General features: G+C 47.7%; 2 protein-coding genes across 10 annotated transcripts; both read right to left on the reverse strand.

Moving 5' to 3' along the window:
• Window positions 1–239: 239 nt before the first annotated feature.
• On the reverse strand, window positions 240–3,756 carry pheta1 (PH domain containing endocytic trafficking adaptor 1). 2 transcript variants are annotated; one of them, XM_027025144.3, is made up of 3 exons: window positions 3,664–3,756; window positions 2,776–2,871; window positions 240–2,441 (listed from the first exon to the last, which is right to left on the reverse strand). In XM_027025144.3, exon 3 carries the CDS (start codon window positions 2,407–2,409, stop codon window positions 1,531–1,533), a length of 879 nt encoding a protein of 292 aa, XP_026880945.1. In that variant the 5' UTR covers window positions 2,410–2,441; window positions 2,776–2,871; window positions 3,664–3,756; the 3' UTR covers window positions 240–1,530. The 2 variants fall into 2 exon arrangements, with proteins under 2 accessions (XP_026880945.1, XP_026880946.1); XM_027025145.3 differs by lacking the exon at window positions 3,664–3,756 and adding an exon at window positions 3,543–3,650.
• A 145-nt stretch (window positions 3,757–3,901) lies between these two features.
• Window positions 3,902–23,511, reverse strand: ddr2l (discoidin domain receptor family, member 2, like). 8 transcript variants are annotated; one of them, XM_081705765.1, is made up of 18 exons: window positions 23,025–23,428; window positions 18,882–18,992; window positions 17,142–17,255; window positions 16,709–16,811; window positions 16,145–16,373; window positions 15,425–15,572; window positions 14,655–14,760; window positions 14,237–14,423; window positions 13,352–13,598; window positions 13,005–13,124; window positions 12,556–12,704; window positions 12,275–12,479; window positions 10,580–10,824; window positions 10,306–10,433; window positions 9,145–9,342; window positions 8,278–8,512; window positions 8,034–8,183; window positions 3,902–6,588 (listed from the first exon to the last, which is right to left on the reverse strand). In XM_081705765.1, exons 3-18 carry the CDS (start codon window positions 17,197–17,199, stop codon window positions 6,454–6,456), a joined length of 2,643 nt encoding a protein of 880 aa, XP_081561891.1. In that variant the 5' UTR covers window positions 17,200–17,255; window positions 18,882–18,992; window positions 23,025–23,428; the 3' UTR covers window positions 3,902–6,453. The 8 variants fall into 8 exon arrangements, with proteins under 8 accessions (XP_081561891.1, XP_081561786.1, XP_081561827.1 ...); XM_081705660.1 differs by lacking the exons at window positions 18,882–18,992; window positions 23,025–23,428 and adding exons at window positions 22,411–22,572; window positions 22,732–23,018; XM_081705701.1 differs by lacking the exons at window positions 18,882–18,992; window positions 23,025–23,428 and adding exons at window positions 21,819–22,006; window positions 22,411–22,708.

Here is a 23,511-nt window from a genome sequence, read left to right on the forward strand (position 1 = left end):
ATTCGCAAACAGTAAAGGGAAGCCAGGGACAACCTGTGGCGTGAGTTTGGGGAGTTTAGACGTCAACTTTCTCCAGTCCTGTAGTGCCACCTGGTGCTGAAGCTGTGAAACGTTTAAACGTAGCGTACTACTGAGCTAAATTACAGGGGTTTACAAACTCCATCCTTCCACACTGAAACGGGGCTGGAATAAGAGCATTAAACGAACAAACATCTAATAAAGCAATTAGCAAGACTGGGTGACAAGCAAGGGAAATATATTTAATAACACGCATTGCAAACAAATTCCTTAAGTATTACTTATTAGAGTTTTGAAAAGATTAGTTACTTTTGATATTGTCCTTTGCATAATGTCCAAAAAATGTGCTTTGGGACACATTTTGGATTAAATATTCAGCAACTGTTCATTCTGTAAACTTCATCAGTAAGTGACGACTGCAGAGCACAAGCTACAATAATCCTGTCCAAACCTGACCGTGCAACAATCTTTTTTAAGGTAACAGTAACCTTTCAGTCCAAGACGGAAGATTGATTTTGTCAGTCTAGTACAATTTCAGACATGTCACTGCAAACATCCCACAAGGCCTAAAAATGTACTGGATTTGCCCATTCTGTATCGATATCTCGCTTCATAAAAAGACAGAAGCCTGGACTGAAGAGACACACCATTTCACAATTATTGTAACTAAACAGCAATTGAATTTGACAAAGCGTTCAACACTGCGCAGTAAACAGGGCCGATAACACTCCAAAAGTGTGTGCGTGCATTGGGAAAAATACACAAAATCATGTTGCTACTATACACTGCACATCATACATGTGGCTACAGGTAATTTAGTGTATACTTTACATATTGGCTGGCTGTTGCATGGAGTCGCTGTCTTTTAACATAATTATTATAAAAGTTGGCAGTTAGCAACTGGCAAAGAGTGACAAATGTAAAAAAAAAAAAAAAACCTCTCACGGTGCTTTACAATACTGGCTCCCAGTCCGTTGTGGACAGGGCTAATTCCAAAGGCTGAGGGCTCTTCCCAGTCCATCACCACGCAGTGTCCTGAGCTTTCTTGGCAGTACGAAGGCTGCATCAGGGGTTGAGCACTGCTGGACTGGCCCGGCTTACTGCCCAGCCCAACGTCAAGCCTGATGTCCAGCGCATCGTGTGAATGACAGAGAAGAGCCACAAGATCTGCTAAGCAAGAGCCAGTTGTAACTCTGAAGTTTGCCAAAAGACCAGCTTTGGCAAGCAAGCATTTGCACTCAAAATTAAAAGGCACTAAATAAATGGCACTTTAAACAGAGGATAAAGTTTTCAAATAAAGCATTATAAAGATATAAGTATTCTCTAAATCTATGATATAAAAAAAATGTTTGCTGGGAAAAAGGAAACCTGGCTATGTCTCCATGTCTGAGACATATGTTGCTACTGTAACTGTGATTTAAACATGTAAAAAAGAAAAAACTCCAGTAAAGAGAAGTCCAACCCCTTTCCCCTTACTGGCCGCCCCTGTAGTCTGTCACCACTTAAGACATCTCATTGGCTCTGCAGCCACTCCACTCGAAGCTCTGCCACTTCCTTTCCATACCAGTCATGCAGTTTGGAGAAGCAGCCAGTTCCGGGCGACACAGGGCTCTCCAGTGACCCGCCGGGGGTCTTCCTACGTGGGGGAATGGGCGGCGGTATCTCCCCATCTCCATCATCGAGCTCCCCTTCCCAGACCATCCCCGACACACCCACCTCGCCCACACCATTAGCCAGACCCAAGGGCTTGTTCCAGGACACCCCGTTCTCCTTTCCAAGGTTCCCCAGGGAAAGAACCCCTTCTTCGGACACCTCAGGGTCCTGGGACAGGGAACCCTGGAGCCCAACTGGAGCCGAAGCCCGAGACACACAGAGGGTGGGTCTCGGGTGAGCCCCACCCCTCCCTCCTCCTCCCCCTGCCCCACATCTTTCCCCACCCCCATGCACCAGAGGCCTCTTCCCACGGCCCTTGGCCCACGGCGAGGTCGCCCCCTGCCTCGCCTCCTCCAGCTGGTACTCCAGCTCCCGCACCACTAGCCTCATGTAGTCGAAGCTGGCCCGCGACAGCGCCTTCACCCACGACTCCATGGCAACAGCGCCGTCAGCGGCCAGCTTGTAGACGCGGGCTCGGGTGCACTCGAAGCGCACGGCGAAGGCGAACTCTGCTGACTCGGAGTCGCACAGCTCCACGGTGCAGCCCTCCAGCACGATCACCCCCAGTGGCTCGCGGCTCTCCCGCTCCTCGAAGTAGAAGAGCAGGTTCCCCTTCAGCACACACCAGCGGCGGTGGTACGCAGGGTTGCGGTCACCCTTCTTCAGCAGGAATCCCGTCTTGTCCGGCGGTGAGCTGCAGGTGGCGTAGTACGCCACGCTCCTCTCATTCAGCTTCATGGCTCACAGAGCAGCAGGGAGACAGCAGAGGACTGTGCAAAAAGGAAATAACCACCTATTAACAGGCACTTCTTCTGCAAATGGGAATCAGGAATTCACAACGCTCCGTAAAATCAGATTTACAGCAGCAGACTTGTAGGAATACAATCCCAGGTTTACAGCAAGTGTTAAAGACTGTTAAAGATTGAACTGGAAGTAAAAAAAAAAACAAAAAAAAAACGTAGTGCATGTTCATCAAAACTTCAATAACGTGTAATAAAAATATGGTAGTGCTTTGCATAGCTATAAGTGTGAGAAAGTTGGAGAGAGGTAAAGAGATTTAGAGAGTGTGTGAGAAAGTAAGGTTCTGAGTGGCACTTCTCTTACGGTTTGCCGGTGAGCCATGTACACTTGGGTACCGTACTTGCTTCACGTCACCTGTAGACACCGAGCTTCGCCATCACAGGTTGCTCAAAAAAATCACTGAGACACACACACACATTCCTACGTATTAACGTTTCCAAAGAGGTATGAGTAAAAAGCACGAAGAGGAAGGAAACAAGCGAGCGGTAGGATTAATCTTTTCCAAAGAAGTCTATTCATAGTGGAACAAGAACCCTCACCCACTGTCAGCTGTCCTCTAAAACTATACTTATTGGTAAAAGGAGCGCCGTTATACCGATTTAAACCGTCTCTTCGTGTGAACACACTAAGTTGAAAGACTAGCTATCCAGCCGATCAAAATGTTGCGTTAGCTAGCTACGTTACATTTCTGGCAACCGTCGTTGTCAGTTTTAAGTGTAGTTTCGGTGCAAAATGATCAAATTAAAAAGGCTGATTCTGGCATAGGTAACGTTACACACCACTGTAAGACATTTTCACATGACAATAGGTAAAGGACACCAAAAAACGTTTAGCGGACACAAGCAAATCATCCAGCTAACTAGACAAGTAAGCCCGTTAGTTACTGTTGTTAAAACGCCAACGGTAAACATACAAAACACTGTAGTTACTTTGCTTAGAAAAGCAACCGAAGGCAAGAGATTAAGAGAAAACTAATCTAGCGGGATATTTCTGTCCAGATAAAGTTAACTAGCACGTTATCTAGCTAGCTAGGGTAGCTAACGCTAGCGAGATAGTTAACACCATTTCACCTTACAGAGTCTACACGCAGTCACAATGCACAGAAGTTTTAGGTTAAAACATATGTGGCGTTAATCGTGCTAAATGTGCGGCGGTTGCGCTGAGCAGTAAAGCTAAATTCATTAACCTTACCGTCAGTTAGTCCTCACCCATTTTTTTTTTTTCAGGTTTCCATGCCCTTGTCTGCTTGTCTAGTCACGTGACACAGGCCCGCCTTCCACTGAACCGGACCGGTTCTAGACAAGGGCTGCCTTCTTGAAATGTGGTTCAACATGTTGGGTTCTTCTTTTTACATTTAAGATGTATAACCCTCAGAGCACAGATAAGTGAAATCTCAGGTGGGGAATATTCACAGAAAGATCACCACGGGCAAATTTGATATGTATTTAATATGCAAGACAGTACAGAAGGGAGTGCGAGGTGTGGAAGAAGTCACACGACAGCTCAGATCACTCCTTGGAAAGGCAATTACATATAACCACAAAAGAGATTATAGATAATAGCAATTTCATGAACTTTTAACAACTCAACTCGTCAGATCTAAATGCACCCACAAATCGCACGCACACACACACACACACACACACACACACACACACCCAACCCCTCAGCATCTGGACATGAGAATGACTACTGAGGCAATCACATGATCACAAAACAGAAGGAAATACCAAATCATTTAACGTAGTCTCCTTAGTCCTCCAAATCGCCCCGAATCATGCCGATATCCTAATATTCGAGTGCCTGTTCAAACTACTGCTGAAAAATTATGAAACATAAGCAACACTGAATAAAGAAAATATTAAGAGATAAAAGAAGAAAATGTGCTTTGTATAAGTTTAAGATTGCAAATATATTCCCCCCCATAGCCATGTGCCTTCTGAACACATCAGAGAAATCAGGCCTCGTTTATACACAGTGACTGTAGACTGTCGACTGAAGGAGATCTCTGTAAACCACAGCCCATATACACACCAGAATTAAGGCACTAGAATCCTAAGGCATATAGGGTTCTAGAGATCTCAACCTACTCATAGGGTATTATTCTCGAACTGTTTCTGAGCTGGCTGACTTGCCATGATGCCTTTTTTTCACATTATATGACTCTCCAGGATGTCCCCGTGTTCCCCCCAAGCTCCCAGCAGGTCACAGAGCATTCGAGGTTCCAGAGTTCTGCTGGAGAATTTTGAGTTCATTTAAAAGTGACACACTGTACAGATGTCATTCTACATCTGAAATGCTCAAACATCTTCAGGACGATCCAGCAAACCTGGTCCAGCTATTCAGGATGTTGAGGAACTTCAGAAGCCCTTTGTCAAAATTTCCTGTTTTAAAATCAGAGTCGGAACTAAACTCCAGAAGCAGAGTTAGAGAAATACTCTGCAGGGTGGTGCATCTCCAGGAGCAGGTTTGGAGTTAAACTCTACCAGATAGTAGCTTTTCAGGAAAAGAGATGGAGCTAAAGCTTGCAGGGCGGTGGATCTCCATTAAGCAGGGTTGGAGCTAAATTCTGCAGGTTGAGAGATCTCCAAGAGCAGGGTTGGAATTAAATTCTGCACCAGGGTGTTGCAGTGAAACTCTGCAGGGTAGTTGAGTTCCAGGAAAGTGGTTGGAACTAAACTCTGCAGGGTGGTAGATCTGTAGGTCAGGGGTTAGAGCTAAACTCTACAGGGTGACAGATCTGCAGAGAAGGTTTAGAGCTAAACTGCTAAGTGATGGATCCTCAGGCGCACAACTGGAGCTAAACTCTGTAGTGCAGTGGATCTCCAGACCAGGGGTTGGAGTTAAACTCTGCAGGGTGGTTGATCTCCAGAACGGAGGTTGACGCTAAACTCTACACGGTGTTCGATCTCTAGGCGTGGGGACTGGTATCTGTTTTGGAGCATCAGTGCATGTAGTGCTTGCTGCATGCCTAGCTGTGATGCTTCTGCTACTACAGCAGAGGAAAAGCTTGATACTGGGGACAAGGGGAGACGGTGAGAGGTCCAGTGCGTTCAGCTCTACACGGGCCCATCTGGGGCTGGACAGACTCCTCTCTCTCAGGAAAGAGCTCCAACTCTTTAACTATGACAGTAGTTCCACTCAGGTCAGCTACAGCACAAAACTCCACCCTGACCCAGCCACATAAACCTGTACAACATTCATATTCTGAAAACAATAAAAAACAAAAACAAATGAACATCAAACACTCCACATTATAGTCAGAATAGTAAGTCCTAACATCTCCAGTGTGGGGAGGGGGAGTATATATGTAACATATAACAACAACACATGACAGTAGTGCTTAGGGTTACAGGACCACAGGACTCAGAGAAGAAGCCACTACTTTGAGTGGTTTCTCGTTGGCGCACGAGGCTCCAAGAGGCCAGAGACCCCAAAGGGAAGATCATCTGTGTAAAGACCATATTTGTACTGATCATCCATTAAAGACCAATTGTGACCATCCATGTAATGGCAAAGATAAAACTACATTTAAAAAAAAAGGAATGACAATGAAAAGATCCAAAACAAATAAAAGATGAAGTACAAGTGTCTATGGATGTGGAGTCACATCTCTATTCGAGAGCCACTATAGGGCAGTGGATCCCAGGCTCTCCTCACACTGCATGGAGTAGGGCTTCCCCTGCTCCAGCTCCTCATCCAGGCATGGAGGAGCAAGTTAAATACTAAACTGGGAGGTGGAGGAGTTCCTTGTACTGGAACTGTGAACCACCCGTTTGGAGGTGACCATCTGAAGATTCTTCTCAGGTGATGATGCCGGCTCCGGGTCCTCTTCAACATCCATGGTTATGTAGCTGCAGCACTCTCCAGCTGATCAGCTAAAGGGAAAGACTTCCAGACCACCTCCCAGCTCATCCTCAGAGCTGACTGGCTAGGCCAGGTCTGTGCTCCGAGGCGATTGGTTGGAGCAGGTATCAGTCATTAGTGGTGGGCGTGAGGTCGCAGGGCCTGGTACAAGCTGCTGAAGGAGGGGCGGTCTCTGATGTCACGTCTCCAGCAACACATCATCAGGTCAAATAGGGAAGATGGGCACAGCGGAGGAGAGGAGAGATAGATCTGAGGGAGAGAGAGAGACAGTGAGGCAGGTTAGTTACAATGTGATTGTGTTCCTTTATATTTGTGTGTATGAAGCCACATCATTAGGAACACCTCTTAATCTGCTCATTCATGTAATTATCCAAGCATGTGGCAGCAGCACCGTGCAGAAAACCACACCAGCCAAAAGTCTGACACAGGCCAAGATCCTGAGCTGTATTTCACACCAAACACCACGCAGACACAGGCCAAGAGCCTGAGCTGTATTTCACACCAAACACCACGCAGACACAGGCCAAGAGCCTGAGCTGTAGTTCACGCCAAACACCACGCAGACACAGGCCAAAAGCCTGAGCTGTAGTTCACACCAAACACCATGCAGACACAGGCCAAGAACCTGAGCTGTAGTTCACACCAAACACCATGCAGACACAGGCCAAAAGCCTCAGTTGATATAAAATATGTGACTTTGACTGCCATGGTGGTTGGTACCAAAAAACATCCAACAAACAGCAGGTCAGTGAGAAGAAAAGCTTTTTTTTGATAAATGAGGTCAGAGGAGAATGGCTATACAGGCTAATGGGGGTGGTGTAGTGGTCAACAGATCAGACTGATGGTGGTGGTGTAGTGATGTAGCACACTGATACCAATCAGGCATCAATGGAGCCTGAGTATGAATATTGTCCGAGTCTGTGTATTGTTGCTGACAATGTGCATCCTTTTAAAACCAAAATGTATCATATCTAATTAATAACCATAATTTATAATGGTTACTTTAATTAATTTAAAATTTAATGATTCATTTCTAAATCATATAATTTATAATGTTTATAATGATTGTCTTGGTTTCTCTCAACATTTCCTCCTCGTGTTCTAGGGAGTTTTTCCTTGCCACTGCCATGGCTTGCTCACTGGGGGCTTGGACTCGGACATGTTTAAAGCTGTTTTGTGACCACAGCTGTTGTAAAAAGCACTATATAAATACATTTGGCTTTTACTTCCAGCATGAAAATGTGGTAGCCAATAGGTTCGGTGGCCTCCCAGACACCACTAGAGCACCTCAACACATCTGAGTCCACTAGATCACCTCTATGGGGCAGTGGTAGCTCAGTGGTTATGGTGCCAGTTCAAGCCCCGCCACTGTTGTGTCCCTGAGCAAGACCCTTATTCACTCATAATTGTAAGTCCTGTCGGATAAAAGCATCAGCTAACTGCTGTAAATGTAAATCTGTGGCAAAACAGGAGAGTTGCAGCACAAATGTTACATGATATGTTTATGTGAACATGGACCAAAGTCTCAACACCTTCTTGTGGAATCCATGACTATTCACAGAGCAGATTTATTAGTGCGGGGTTCAGGTGGAGGTCCTCCTCTTTATTAGTGTGTTGTTCAGGTGGAAGTCTTCCCCTGCGTTAGTGTGCTGTTCCTGATAGAGATGCAGTTGGGTGTACACTTATTTATGTACCTGTCTCCCCTGGTTCCTGAAGAACTCTCCACTGTTCTCAATGACCTGCTCATCTGTCAGTAGGCTGTAGGGCTGTTCTCTACACAGTGTGAAAATCTCCCACAGGGTCACACCAAATGCCCAGACGTCACTCGCTGTGGTGAATTTACCCTGATAATATACATACACACAGACACATGAACATACACAGGAACACCGGCAAACACACAAACACACAAACACACACACACACACACACACTCACCAGTAGAATGCTCTCCCATGCCATCCATCGGATGGGCAGTACGGCCCGGCCCTGGATGCGGTAGTAGTCACTACTGTACAGGTTTCTGCTCATGCCAAAGTCGGAGATCTTTATGGTGAGATGACGGTCCAGCAGGCAGTTACGCGTGGCCAAGTCCCGATGCACGAAGTTCAGAGAGGCTAAGTACTTCATCCCCGACGCAATCTGTACAGCCATGTGCAACAGGTCTGCCATGCTGGAAAGAAAAGGAAGAGCGATAGAACAGGGGGTCTGTCAAACAGTGGAGTCTCCTGACGTGAACTGTCGAGTATGTGTACACACCTGACAGAGTGGATGTTGCCGTGGGGGTGTGTGTGTACACACCTGACGGAGGGGATGTTGTTGGCATGGGTGTGTGTGTGTGTGTTTGTGTGCACACCTGACGGAGGGGATGTTGTTGGCGTGGGGGTGTGTGTGTACACACCTGACGGAGGGGATGTTGTTGGCATGGGTGTGTGTGTGTGTTTGTGTGCACACCTGACGGAGGGGATGTTGTTGGCGTGGGGGTGTGTGTGTACACACCTGACGGAGGGGATGTTGTTGGCATGGGTGTGTGTGTGTGTTTGTGTGCACACCTGACGGAGGGGATGTTGTTGGCATGGGTGTGTGTGTGTGTGTTTGTGTGCACACCTGACGGAGGGGATGTTGTTGGCGTGGGGGTGTGTGTGTACACACCTGACGGAGGGGATGTTGTTGGCATGGGTGTGTGTGTGTGTGTTTGTGTGCACACCTGACGGAGGGGATGTTGTTGGCGTGGGGGTGTGTGTGTACACACCTGACGGAGGGGATGTTGTTGGCATGGGTGTGTGTGTGTGTTTGTGTGCACACCTGACGGAGGGGATGTTGTTGGCGTGGGTGTGTGTGCTCTCCATCTCCCTCTGAGACAGGAACAGGTTCAGGTCCCCGTTCTCCATGTATTCAGTGACCATGCACAGTGGGTCAGAGCGTACGCACACACACAGGAGCCGGATGATGTTCGGGTCATTCAGCCTTGACATGATCTTTATCTCCTTCAGGAAGTCATTCCTGATGGGGGTCAAAAGGTCATTAGGGTCAACATGGGGGTCAACAAAGAGCATTTAGATCAGCTGGAGCTTACGTGCTAAACGAACAAACAACACACCATCACTATCCTTCCATATACATGTTCTGTGCTTGGGTTTCTGCCCATGGGCTTCCTGGGCTTGTTGTAGATTGTATCTGGTGCCACTAGACCCTTTGTTGAGCTGATCGGTTGTTTAGGTGTGCACAGGAGAAGCAGAAACTCCCTGCGTTGCTGGCGGGCTGTGCGGCGGGGACGTCACCCTAACGGCACAGCCGCCAGCCTGTCTGGCCACGGCAGGGCCTTGAGGGCATGTTTACACATGCACATAACCATCCCAAACACCTGAACCTCAAGACTTCTGCTAGAAGCCTGACAAAGGCCACACTGCATGTGATCAACATGTCTTTGTTAAAATGCCTGTTAGCTGATACTGTTTCTCTTGGTACTGTTTTCCCATCAGTGTACTGCAATGAAAATGTCTTCACCCTTTTGTGAGGCCCCCGGAGTGGCAGTGTAGAGTGGTGCTCAACCACGTGACTACTGAGCTGCATTTGCAGAACAGAGAAGCACTAGAGTACAGTATATAGAAGAGATAGCAGAGGCCAAAGGCTGTGTGAACTGTATGGATTGAATGACTGTACGGGCTGTATGGACTGAGTGACTGTATGGGCTGTATGGACTGTATGGGCTGTATGGGCTGTATGGACTGAGTGACTGTATGGGCTGTATGGACTGTATGGACTGTGTGACTGTATGGACTGTATGGACTGTATGGGCTGTATGGACTGTATGGGCTGTATGGGCTGTATGGACTGTATGGGCTGTATGGGCTGTATGGACTGTATGGGCTGTATGGACTGTATGGGCTGTATGGGCTGTATGGACTGTATGGGCTGTATGGGCTGAGTGACTGTATGGACTGTAGACAGAGGAGCTTGGCAAACCTGGCATTGCAGGTGGCATCTGCTCGGAGCTGTTTCACAGCCACCAGCACGGCCCTGCCATCCTGCTCGGGCAACGGGGCACCCTCCCCCAGAAACTCCACCAGGCCCGTCGCCTCACAGAGGTGCACCTGCACACAGGACAGCACAGTACAGGTGAATTACACAGATGCACCTGTACACAAATCAGCACAGCACTTCATACTCAAGGGGAGTTTCACTACATTACCCAGACTCACTATATTACCCAAAGTTTCACTACATTACCCAGACTCACCTCTCCAAACTGGCCCTCCCCCAGCTTCTCACGGAAGACAAGCTGCTGGCGGGGGACCTCGGCGGCAGAGATATCCTTGCGGGTGAGTGAGTCTACAGTCAGGGCAGGCACAGCATACATGTTGCTACCGGTGACGCCCTGCAGGTTGATAATGTCGGTCTCGGCGTAGTGGGGTACACTGCTCTGGAAACCCTGGTGAGGGGTACACTGGGTAATGTCAGGCTCAGCGTACCCACCCCCACAGTCTGGAGAGAGACGGGGGGGGGGGAGAGAGGGGAAGAGATGGAGAGAGAGAGGAAGAAATGGAGAGAGAGAGAGGAAGAGATAGAGAGAGAGATGGAGAGAGAGGGAGAGGGGAAGAGATGGAGAGAGAGGGAGAGGGGAAGAGATGGGGAGAGAGAGAGAGGGGAAGAGATGGAGAGAGAGAGAGAGGGGGAGAGATGGAGAGAGAGAGCGAGGGGGAGAGAGAGAGAGAGGAAGAGATAGAGAGAGAGATGGAGAGAGAGAGGGGAAGAGATGGAGAGAGAGAGAGGGGAAGAGATGGAGAGAGAGAGAGGGGGGGAGAGAGAGAGAGGAAGAGATGGAGAGAGAGTGAGAGAGGGAGAGAGATGGAGAGGGGATGATAGCGAAACAGGGCAGAGAGATTTTTAATACCACCTTTTATATACACACACACACACATTTATTATGGTACAGCAATTTTGTTAACAATTACAATAATTACATATTTAATTTTTGTGTTTAACGATTTACAAGTTATTGGCTTCTAAAATTGTTTAAAAACCAGACATATAATGCAACCAGTGACTTGTCCTGAATTTCAGAAGGAGGAATAGAACAATATGTGCTGCAAGTTCCTTTCAGTGGTGCCACTAAAGTCATCTTGGAGTGACCAGAACTGAGTGGAGAGCAGCAGAATAGACCATCAGTGAGGCATTCTGGAAACTTGACCTTTAACCTAACTGTGAGAGCACTGACACTCTGACCAGGACTGAGCTAGAACATCTGGTTAAAAACAAATGTAGGCAAAACCCCTGGGGTCATCTCTTACCCTTTCAAGGTTCATCGCCATGGTAGCGAGGGGTCAGGTGGAGGTCAAAGACAGAAGACTGAGTGCAAAAGTTAAAGGGCAAAGGGAGAAGGAACAGCACTAAAAGTGAGAAAAAAAAGAGAGGCAGAGAGAGAGTTAAAGAAAGAGAGAGAGAGAGAGTTAAAGAAAGAGAGGGAGAGAGATGGAGAGAGAGAGTTGGGAAGCAGCATGCAAACAGGCTTTCTAGGAAGAACATCAGATTAGTGTAATGTAACAGAAGAAATGAAAGAACATTTTCACAGCAGAAATAGACCGTATGTTGTGTGTGTGTGTGTGTGTGTGTGTGTGTGTGTGTGTGTGTGTGTGTGTGTGTGTGTGTGTAAACGTGTTTATGCTTGTGTGCTTCTAAGCGCATGTGTGTGTAAGCATGAGTATGTGTGCAAGTGTGTGTGTAGTTTTTGTATGTCAGTAGTTTGTGTGTGTGAGTGTGTGTGTGTGTGTATATATACACAAGGCCTCTGCACTCTGCACTGGTAGTATGACTCGGAGTGTAATTGTGTGTGTGTGTGAGAGTGTGTGTGTGTGTATATACACAAGGCCTCTGCGCTCTGCACTGGTAGTATGACTCGGAGTGTAATTGTGTGTGTGTGTGTGTGTGTGTGTACCCGAGGCCTCTGCGCTCTCTGACAGCTCTGGCAGTTTGAGTCCAAGGGCAGCTGGGTCCTGGTACTGGGGGTCCAGCAGGAACACTCTCTCATAGGGGGGGTCCAGGGGGTCCCGCGGAGGAATGGGAGGCGTCTGCAGGACGATCGTGTCACTGCTGGAGGACAGACGCACAGTCACCTCCTCTTCTAGAATCCGCCTAGGGGCCTGCACAGAGAGACAGACTCATGACTCATTACTCATAATACACACACACAACCACGCACGCACAAAGATAACGCACCTTCTCCAGGACTTTACACACATACTGGCACCACAGAATCAGGACAATGATAACCACTAGCAGGAGGATAATGGTGACCAGGCAGCCAATCAGGATTGAAGTGCTGCCATCTTCAGGGGGGTGTGTCTTAGACAACACCGTGCTGACATCTGCACACACACACACACACACACACACACACACACGTACGTACGTCAGAGTCACATGACCCCAACCTCCACCTCAAAGTAGAAAGGGAGGTTTGCTGGCCTGACTTGCAGATGGTTTATGAATTAAGACACAATACAGAGAAGAACAGGGTTATTATGCTTGCTATAAGTTCACAACTCAATGTCCCAGGATGCCTGTCCCATGTTCGGCCCAGGAAGTGTTTGATCAAGCTCTGGTCAAGCCCGGTGTGTGTATGTGTGTACCACGAGGCCCGGTAAAGGGCTCTAGGTTCTCTGTACCTGCTTTTAGCGTGGTCAGACCAGGGCTCGCCGCTGTAGCCAGAGCCGGAGTCATTGGCGGGGCTGGGGTCGTCGTCGGGGGCAGGGTCATTGCCGGCGGCATGGGCAGAGGGGTCATCACTGTGGCAGAAACATTCCACAATCAGTGCCAGGGAGCATCAGCTTTGGAATATCATATCAGTCATATATGAATGCACTCAAACTAATGTAACCTTTACCAACTTATTTAGAAGAACTGGATTAGTGGGGAACCGGACTTCGGATTTTAACCATATAAATGTATCCAGCTGTAGTTGTGAGAGGAGGCGGAGCCACAGCAGGCAGCCAAAGAAGAAGCGGGGCCATACCGGACTGGAAGGAGATCTCGCTGAACATCATCCAGGTGTCGGCAAAGCTGAAGCGGCAGCGCAGGGCTGTCCCAGAGCGCCGTCCCAGTGGCACCGTGACATAGCGCGCACTCGGGTTCCGGTCGTCCAGCACCGTGGCGAACGTCACCGCCTCTGGGTCCCACTTGGAGATCAGGTGCGCCTTGAAGACGCAAGACACGGCCGAGAAGACCTTCACGCCGCGCGTAAACATGTTGTTGCTGTGCACCTGCAGGGAGAACATGGGACCACGGCATGAGCCACACGCCCTTTAACCCCATGTTCCTGGAGAGGGGACTGCTGGGAAATCCAGACCTCTCATGCATTTTTACACACATTAACACACTTTCCAGATGTTCCAGGTTGCCATTCCAGATCTATTCAAACATGACGTAGAGGTCTTGTGTGCCAGGCTATTCAAAATGTTGGCTCTGAATGGGCTTCAGTGGTTTTTAACGTTTTAACGGAAACACTGTTACAAGCACAGAACGGACTGAACCTGACTGATGTCCACGTGAAGTTTCATTTAAATTCCTTATGACTGAGAAGAACTCTTAATACTTGTGTATAAAAGTCTCCATACAGGACACCTACATGCCTGCCGTCACACACACACACACACACACACACACACACACACACACTCACATGCTCAAACACACACCCCTGAAGGCAAGCTGACATGCTCAAATCTCTCCAGCGCTGTTTCGCTCCAGGTTCAACCCAGCAAACTGTGGGGAGTCAGGAGGAACGCAAGAAAAACAGGAACTCATGGAAGTGCAAAGATATCCCTCTTCTCTCTTCTCCTCCTTCCCTCTCCTCTCCTCCACTTCTCTCCTCTCCTCTTTCTCCAGTTCTCCTCCTTACTTTCATGGAGGTGAAGTTCCGTCGCCTGTCGAACTGGAACTCCATTTCCACGTATCCTGGGCCAAGGCTGTCGTTCCGCCAGCCCACGTAGTCGTAGCCTGGCCACGGCTTGTACTGCTGCACGCGCCCAAAGTCGTCCTGCCCCGCCACACCATCAGTGAGCTGCCCCAGACCACCCAGCAGTCTCCTGGGAGAGAGAGGGCCAGAGAGAGAGAGAGAGAGAGAGAGAGGAAATAAAAAGAGGAAGGAAAGGCAGAAGAAATGCAAGAGAGATACGGAGAGTGAATGACAGGCAAAGCAAATGGTGGAGAGAGAAAGAGAGGAAGCACTCTGCCGCAGCGGCAACAGATGAGCGTTCATGCCAGCCACATTGCACCGCTAAAACTTCGGGAGAGATCCCTGTACCGCTGGTACACACCTGCGCTCCAGGACTCCATCGTAGGTGGAGTCGTTCAGGGGGGTGATGGGGTAGCCTGGCGCCATCATTGTATGTCCCTCGGGGGCACTATACGCTGTCAGGCCATCTACATGTAGACAGACAGAGAGAGAGCGAGAGAGAGGGGTCATTTTGAGTTCGGATCACACCACTAGATGGTGATGACAGGGTGAAAAATTCAGAACCTTTTCTCCAAGTACAACATGCAGGAGCAAAATTCTGAAATAATCTGAAATTAAGGTTTTTAATATTGGAATTCTGGAACAGTTTATTCAAAATGTGAATCTATACATCGTACAATTTTATTAAAGATTTAGAAGTTTTACAAATGGTCGACAGAAACAGTAATAATCATATTATTACATATTAGCAATGGCCACTGTAACAGCATTGGTAACAGTTATGGTCACTGTAATAGTAATGTCACTGTAACAATAATGGTCACTGTATAGCCACTGTAATAGTAATGGCCACTGTAACAGTAATGACCACATACTGGCCAGTGTAACAGTAATGGCCACTGTAACAGTAATGGTCACTGTATAGTCACTGTAACAGTAATGGTAACAGTAATGGTCACTGTAACAGTAATAACCACATACAGTGTAACAGTAATGGCCACTGTAACAGTAATGATCACTTACTGGCCAGTGTAACAGTAATTCACATGCAGAGTCCTGTGCTAACAACTGTGCATGTGTGTGTATGTGTTTGTGTGCTGTTTGAGTGGGTGAGTGTGTGGGTGTGTTTACCTTGCCAAGGACAGCCGAACAGCTCAATGCGCATACACACTGTGTGCACGGCGTCTGTGACGGGGATGAGCCGGAGGTAGCGTGTGATGATGGGGGGATGAAGATCCTTCACCACTGACTCATACGTGTTCACGTTTCCCATTATGATCTGCAGAAGCAAACACGCAACATTTCTCACTCAACACACAGCACACACAACTCCAGAATATCAACCAGCACTCACAAATGACACAGCACACTTGACTAATTCGCAGTTTCACAAGGGACCTTGCTAGACAGCTAGTTTATATCGTCCACCACCTAGGTCATCAACCCGACAATCTCAGTCTTTGGTTTTAGTCTTCCTCTGTTTAAAACCCTATGGGGTGTGTCAGTTGTCCTCTAGTAGGACTTAGTTGTGGTCGGGTGGTCTTGATGGAGTGCTGGTGGAACCCTATGGCTGGTCTTTGAGAAGACTGCTAGCTACTTCGGCACTCGTCTACAAGCACTTTGTTTAGAAATAGACCAGCGGATGTTTCCCGCTCTGAGTGGTGACGAATCTGTTTATGTTGCGAATCTGGCAAGTGCCTTCCATGTCTCCAATGTCTCCCATATCTCCTGTGAGACTTTGTCTCACATGTCTCCTGTATCTCCCATGTCTCCCTTGTTTCCAATAATCTCCAAGCATGTTGCAGCAGCTCCCAGGAGCCCTGGAGTGTGTGTGGGCCAGGCAGGACGCACCTCGTTGCCGTAGCGGTTCTTCCAGGAGAGCCACCGGTGGGCGTCGCGGCTGTAGTCCAGCCGGTACTTGCGGGCGAACTCGTTGCCGGAGCTGCGAGCGTAGCGTCCCTGTGTGGCCACCACGGTGAGGAAGGTAAGCTGGCGCAGGTCCAGCTGCAGGTACTGCACGTCAGACGGCTGCAGCTGACCAGCAGGACACCACGCTCCGTCACCCTCCTCTCTGTTCAGCCTGGGGGGATGGAGGAAGGGAGGAAGGGAGGGAGGAGAGAATCTTTTTTGAGCTAAAATACCTCAAGCTAGACAGTTTAATGACTCATCAATCTCGTATCTCTACAGACAGCACAAAGATAAAAGCAGATAAAAGCAGTCCCACAGTCCTGTGAGGCTCAACAGTTACTTCAGCAAAGCCCAAGAAAGACAGAAAGAAACAGAGCATGAGAAAGCCATGTGCTAAACCAAACCAAGTGTCATGTAAGGGTAATGATGCAGACAGTGGTTGCCTAGCAAACAGATCTACGTGAACTGGATTTTTTCCGGTAAAAAGGTCGGAAACATTCCTTTTACCTTGCGTACTGCGGCCCGGTCGTGTCATACCATTGGCTGGAGGCTGTGATGTCATCGTTTTTGATCCTGCCATCCTCCATGCCAAGAGGATAGCGGCAGAGCGCTGGAATAGGACATAGGTCAAAAGGTCATACAGGGGTCATCAGAAAACCGAGAACAGTGTTGGGCTATTTCAAGGTCAGTCAGGTCAAGGCCACACCCAGGGCATGTGTGTGTGTCTTTAGTTGTTTATTGGATTAAATGCATAATGTATGGAAATATGAGAAAAGAGGGGTTTACCTTGTCAGGACCAGCAAAACAGTTCAGTAGACAGGTTCTTTTGTGTGTGTGTGTGTGTGTGCGTGTGTGTACTGCAAAATTATCCTGACATGGTAAAGTGTTTCTTACAAACGCCAGAAGGTTTTATATATATATAAATTACACACACACTTACCTGGGTTTATCTGAGCATTGGCTTTAGAGTGTAAGACCAACAGCAGGAAGAGGAACATGTTGAGGCATCAGAGTGTCTCTCAGCAACACACACTACATCTCACGCACTACATCTCTAGAGAGAGAGGGAGGGAGAGAGCGTTAGTCTTCCGCTTTTGTAGTGCTCTTCACTATACCTCTATCTGACCAGAGTTCAGCTAATGCTAGCTGTCCAGACTCAGGGAGCATAAGCTGGCCAGTGGGCATGGCCATTGTGGGCACACCAGGTTGCTATGGAGTCTGTGCACCCACTAACCAAATGGCCCTGCTCAAGAAAGAGTTGCCCCTCCTAACTACAGGCTATAAATCTGACCCAATCAGAAACAGATTCTAAAATCTGAATCTCCAGCATCTCCCCTCTTCGGAGCGGTGGGTTAGGGGAGAGGCAACGCTGCTGAAACTTAGCTTTTGTAATACTTGCAAACATTTGAAACATATGTGCCAGTAAAGCATTTTTATGTATGTATGAATGTAAGTAGGGTAGAGGGGTGAGAGTAAGAGACAGACAAAACAAGAGAGAGAGAGAGAGAGAGAGACAGAGAACATGTAAATGTGACAGGAAGTTGTAGAATCTGAATTCTTTTCCTTTCCCGAAGAATCCAAAGTTGCCCTGTGCGTACCTGCTCTGCGAAGGGTGCTAACAATGCTAAAATGTACCAGAGTTTGGGTGAGAAATGCAGCTGCTCCCCCACAGGGTCAAGTGGGACAGGTTCCATCCTGTTCATTCACATCACGTTGCCCGAACCATAATGGAAAAAACAAGGAGGCGCACACTAAAACGCAGAAGGCCAGCAGGGTCCAGGGTTGTGCAACATGTACACCAATGTAAAATGTTAAATAAAACCACTAACAAACACAAAGACAGGACACTCAACTTGAGGGCAAGTTCAGTTAACAGACCGAATCTGAACCAAAACATGAACTGCATAACAAAGATTGACATTACAGCGTGTTGAAATGCTTTTTATCAGCTTGTTGTGCTAACTCAGGTCCCCTGCTGCCTCTCCCACTCAGCACTCCCACACCACCTCCTTCCTCTGCTCTTGCTATTGTTTTGACCTTCCCCTCCGAGGCGGGACTCCAGTGCTAAGCCCCAGCGGAGCCTGGACCCTCGCCAGACGGCTTAGCCAGAGATCAGTGCGCCAGCCTGGGACCTGAGTAGGAGGAGAATAGGCCCTCTCTGGTCAAAAGCAGTATGCAGGGGTGTGTGGCTTTGTTTGTTTGTGTGTGTGTGTGTGTGTGTGTGTGTGTGTGTGTGTGTGTGTGTGTGTGTGTGTGTGTGTGTGTGTGTGAGAGAGAGAGAGAGAGATTTGAGGGCAATATGCACAGTGTATAGGTGTGATGGTGTTAACAGCATTCTCATTTTCTACAGCGCCTGTCTCCATGAGACTCAGACCACAGGAATGTGTATGATATCAGGACCAAGTTACGCCCCAGTCTTTACGTTTACTACAGTCTCCCTACACACCCACACACACACGCACACATTTATTTGCTCAGTGAGAAGCTACCGCATTTCATCTCTGCCTCAGAACTGCCCCCCACAGAAGTGCCCCTCACAGAAGTGCCTGGTTTTAGTCTCTCGTCTATACAGCACAGAACAAGACTGTATTGAGCTTAAATCAGGTAATAGGTGAAAGATGTGGAACGAAACAACATATATCGCTTTCACGATGTTTATAGACTGAAAATATAAGCCTACCACAATATCTTCATAGGAACACCACCCAAGGTTCATCTTCAGGAGATCAGACATTTAATCAGACTAGGATTTATTCAGTCTAGAGGTCAGTCCTCTGTTTTTCAGGATGCACTGAAATGAAAATTATTGTTTTTAATATACTTTATTTGAAGTTCTTTTTTACGTTTTTCATAAAGTACTAAAAGAAAGTCTCAATGAAATTTGTCATTTTTTAAGTTTTAAATAACACTGAAAAACAACTAAACTCCAGCAGTTCTTTTTCAGCAAACACTGATCTGAAGGCAATGGGGGGAGATACACTGGAGATATACGCAGTGTGTGAGGAAGCAAAAGAGCAACAAATAATGAAAGGAGAGAAAGAGTGAGAATGGAAGAGAGAGGAAGGGGGGGTGGTTTATGTAACATTTGGCTCCAGCTGGGGTCTGTGTTGGGATTCCAGTTCTGTTGCTCATCTTTCTGAGGGTCCCACATGGCCAGCCAGGAACACGGCCCAAAAAACACAACCACGGGAAAAAACAAAGCCCAAAAACACAACCACGCCAACAAACGCAGGCCAAAACACAACCACGCCAACAAACACTTGCCAAAAACACAACCACGCCAACAAACACTTGCCAAAAACACAACCACGCGAACAAACACTTGCCAAAAACACAACCATGTTAAAAAATACAGGCCAAAACACAACCACGTTAACACTTGCCAAAAACACAACCACGCAGACAAACACAAGCCAAAACACAACCACGCAGACAAACACGGCCCAAAAACACAACCACGCCAACAAACGCAGGCCAAAAACACAACCACTTTAACAAACGCAGGCCAAAAACACAACCACGGCAACAAACGCAGCCCAAAAACACAACCACGCTAATAAACGCAGGCCAAAACACAACCACGCCAACAAACACTTGCCAAAAACACAACCACGTTAACAAACACAGGCCACAACACAACCACGCTAACAAACGCAGGCCAAAACACAACCAGGCAGACAAACACAGCCCAAAAAACACAACCACGGTAAAAAACACAGCCCCAAAACACAACCACGCTAACAAACGCAGGCCAAAACACAATGTTAACAAATACAGGCCAAAACACAACCAGGCAGACAAACACAGCCCAAAAACACAACCACGTTAACAAATGCAGGCCAAAACACAACCATGCTAACAAACACAGGCCAAAAACACAACCACGTTAACAAACACTTGCCAAAAACACAACCACGTTAACAAACACGGCCCAAAAACACAACCACGTTAACAAACACGGCCCAAAACACAACCACACAGACAAACACGGCCCAAAAACACAACCACGTTAACAAATACAGGCCAAAATCACAAGCATGTTAACAGACACAGCCCAAAACACAACCATGATAACACTCCTCCAAACACAGCCCCAAAACACCACCACACAAACTGTCGCCTACTAACCCAAACACAAAACAAACAAACAAACAAGACGTTGGAGTTTTAAGCTACGTTCCCTGCAAAAATTATATCTGAATTGCAAATTTAGTGGAACAGCCTTCACAAGCGCTCTCTAGACAGGCCTGGAGTTTGAGCACAGGCTGGAGGTGGTGTTGCTTTGTGTGTGTGTGTGTGTGTGTGTGTGTGTGTGTCACAGTGCCAGCATGGTTCCCACCCTGAGCCCCACAGCCACACAAGTGCAGATGGGCTGTGAAAGAAAAAGAAACGCTGAACAGAGAAAAGCACAATAATCACCCCAAACCTAATGTTCTGTTACTACCCTGTTACTAGCACCACCCACCCCCCACACACACACACACACTCCAGCAAAGTACTTCCTCATAGCAGAGCAAAAAAAAGACTATAATTGCACCTGGCAAAGAGCTTTATAACATGCAGGGACTTATCATCTATGTGCACACACACACACACACACACACACACACACACACAAACTGACACACAAGCATACACATACACACACTGTAACAAAGGTTCACTCTGTGAGACCAGAGGAGTGTTACTACCAAACAGATCTGATTATGGAACACCAACATCAAACTGTAATCCAACAGGCAAAGGAGACAGACAGGGACAGACGGAGAAGAAGAGAGAGCAAGAGAGAGAAAGAGAGAGAAAGAGAGAGAGAACCGGGGGTGAAATAGGGAAAAATCCTGAGGAACAGAAAAAATTCAGAAGGAAATTCCTCAAAAGGAAATTCCTTTCTATGCTGCTCAGTCCATACATTGACGGGTTTTTCATATCCTACTCCTGTATCCCAGTTCCACTGCCTGAGATGTCAGCCACAGACCTGTTCTCAAGCTGTTCGGAACCAGGCCCAGTTACACATGCTTTAAGTATTCAGAACCATCGTTGCCTAATAATATCCAGAGAGTAGCAGGAGCTTCTCAGAAAAACGCTGACACAAAGCTCATCATCAGACCACTGTTAGACTATTATAAGAACACTATAAGATCACCACAAGATTATTGTAAGATCTGTAAGACGAGACGAGATGAGATGAGTCACTGTATGATAACTTATAAGACCACTGTATGAAAAGATAAGGCAAAATCACCATAAGATCATTGTAAGACCATTGTAAGACCATAATAAGACTATTGTAAGACCATCTTAAGGTCTCCAGAAGACTCCTGGGAAACATTCTCGGGAGACACAGTGTTGATGCTTCTGGGACTGATGAGAACAGTAAAGCTGGACACCCCCACAGCTGTGCGATTTACATTCAGCATGTTCAGGAGCAGACTGACTGATGCCGTCTGTTGGGGTGACAGCAACATCGTCGTACAGCATCGCGTTTAGTCTCCATGCTCAATCAGTGACATGCGTCTTTGAACGGTCCACTCCAGTTTCTGGGAAGACGCTGGAATGAATGTGCTGCTGTCAGGCAAGCCGGAAAGGTAAAGCAATGGAGGGTGAGGCATCTTCACACCTCACACAAAGCGTCTCCAGACCGCACGTCAGACATCTCCACACCGCACACAAGTGTCTCCGCACTGCACGTGAGCCATCTCCACGCTGTTGGGTAGGCGTCTCCATGCCACAGGCTGGTGCAGACAGCTGCCCCACTCACTCCGTGCGACCTCAGGGTGTGGCTGGGGGGTGACCTCTCGTATCTGCCTGTGTAGGAATGCCTTTGAATTAAGAATACTTCACATGGATCTGTGCGACCTTTCCCCCCTGACCCTGGCTCGGAGCAGTGGCATTTGAAGGACTCTGCTGAACGCTACAGTATGAGAACGGACCGTTTATATATTGAGTGTGTGTGTGTAAGCACCACATACTATGTGTAGTCAAAAATCCCAGGTAACCTTATGGCTTGAACAACTGCACAACTGAACAACTCCAGGGAGTCTGCAGCCCAAGAGGTGTTAGCCAATCAAGAAATAGCTCTCTACCCACTGAGGTACTGCACTTACTAACACTTAATAAAACATTCTGCATTTACAAACACTAAAACATACTGCAATTACAAACACATTTAAATACACTTAAAAACACGGAGTTAAACACCCTTTACTTACAAACGCTGAGTTAACACTACCCGAAATCTCGACTTTTTTCTGCAGAGGCCTCGCGCCTGGTTTTGGATGCAGACGTGCGCGAGCGCGCTCTGCCTCTGCGCGCGCCGAACTCGAGGAATCGTTTCTTTAAACCGACCTAAGCCTGAAGTCCGGGTAGGTCATCTGTAAAAGTCATACAAAGACGTTTCATTCCGCATACAGCGTGCTTAAAATGAGAACAGTGGTGTGGTTTGTGAAGCTATCGGTGCAGTTCACAATGACAACGATGTAGTTACTTCACAACCAACACTGGCTTTATAAATCAGAATAATTCCCATATACCGCTAAGTCTAACGACTTGGCCAGCAATCATTTCCACCGTCAACCGTCTGTCCGCAACAGCAAACCTAGCCGAGCTGTTTTCTCTGAAAGAAGTCGACTGTGAAATTCAAAAGCATCGGAAGCGAGGAGCCGCTGTCCGTCTTTGTCCGACAAACATCTCCGTCGCGAGCCCGTCACGCGGCGCGGATCGCCGTTTCACAATCGCAGCAACAAAAGGAGCAAACATCGCTGAAACAACTTTAAAAGCGTGGTCCAAGAAAGACTGTCCTTCCGCACTGACCATCCGCTCTTACCGTCTTGACAATTCCCAGACAGTCTCATTTCCTCGCTGAAGTAGGCCGGGCCCGAATCATACATCCAGAATCATGTGTTTTGAAAGAAAAAGTAACGTTACATCGCTCGCCGTTACAATGCATCGTAGATCTGGACAGCGAGGGGTGGGTGGGGGGTGTTCGGAGTGATTTTTTACATCACATCCCTCTTCCGGCCACTTGAGGAGGGGGTTGCCACACGGTCCTCGAGCGGTGAACCGGGCGACCTCGCGCGAGCTACCGGGGCGGTCACGGGGCAGCGCGCGCGTGGATGTCGGACGACGCCGTGTCGCTATATCAACCAAATTAGGTTTCAGCGCCGAGGTCGCAACCCCCTCTACCGTCCAGCGTCCGCCTCATACGGCTGACCTGGGGACGGTTTAAGAGTTTAAAATCCGAATGAACACAATTACACTGCGAAGAGGAGCTGATCCCAGATCCGCGGTATGGTCAACACGTGGACGTAATT

This window comes from Electrophorus electricus, chromosome 1 (genome assembly GCF_041902795.1).
Source record: "Electrophorus electricus isolate QZ-2024a chromosome 1, ASM4190279v1, whole genome shotgun sequence".
In the NCBI taxonomy this organism is placed as follows: Eukaryota; Metazoa; Chordata; class Actinopteri; order Gymnotiformes; family Gymnotidae; genus Electrophorus; species Electrophorus electricus.

Coding starts and splice junctions, on each gene's coding strand:
- pheta1 (XM_027025144.3), bottom strand. CDS start 2,409: ATGAAGCTGAATGAGAGGAGCGTGGCGTACTACGCCACCTGCAGCTCA.
- ddr2l (XM_081705765.1), bottom strand. CDS start 17,199: ATGTTCCTCTTCCTGCTGTTGGTCTTACACTCTAAAGCCAATGCTCAG. Junction 12,480..12,555: donor TGTGTAAAGTCCTGGAGAAG/GTGCGTTATCTT, acceptor CTCTCTGTGCAG/GCCCCTAGGCGGATTCTAGA. Junction 6,589..8,033: donor TCAGGAACCAGGGGAGACAG/GTACATAAATAA, acceptor TCTCTCCCTCAG/ATCTATCTCTCCTCTCCTCC.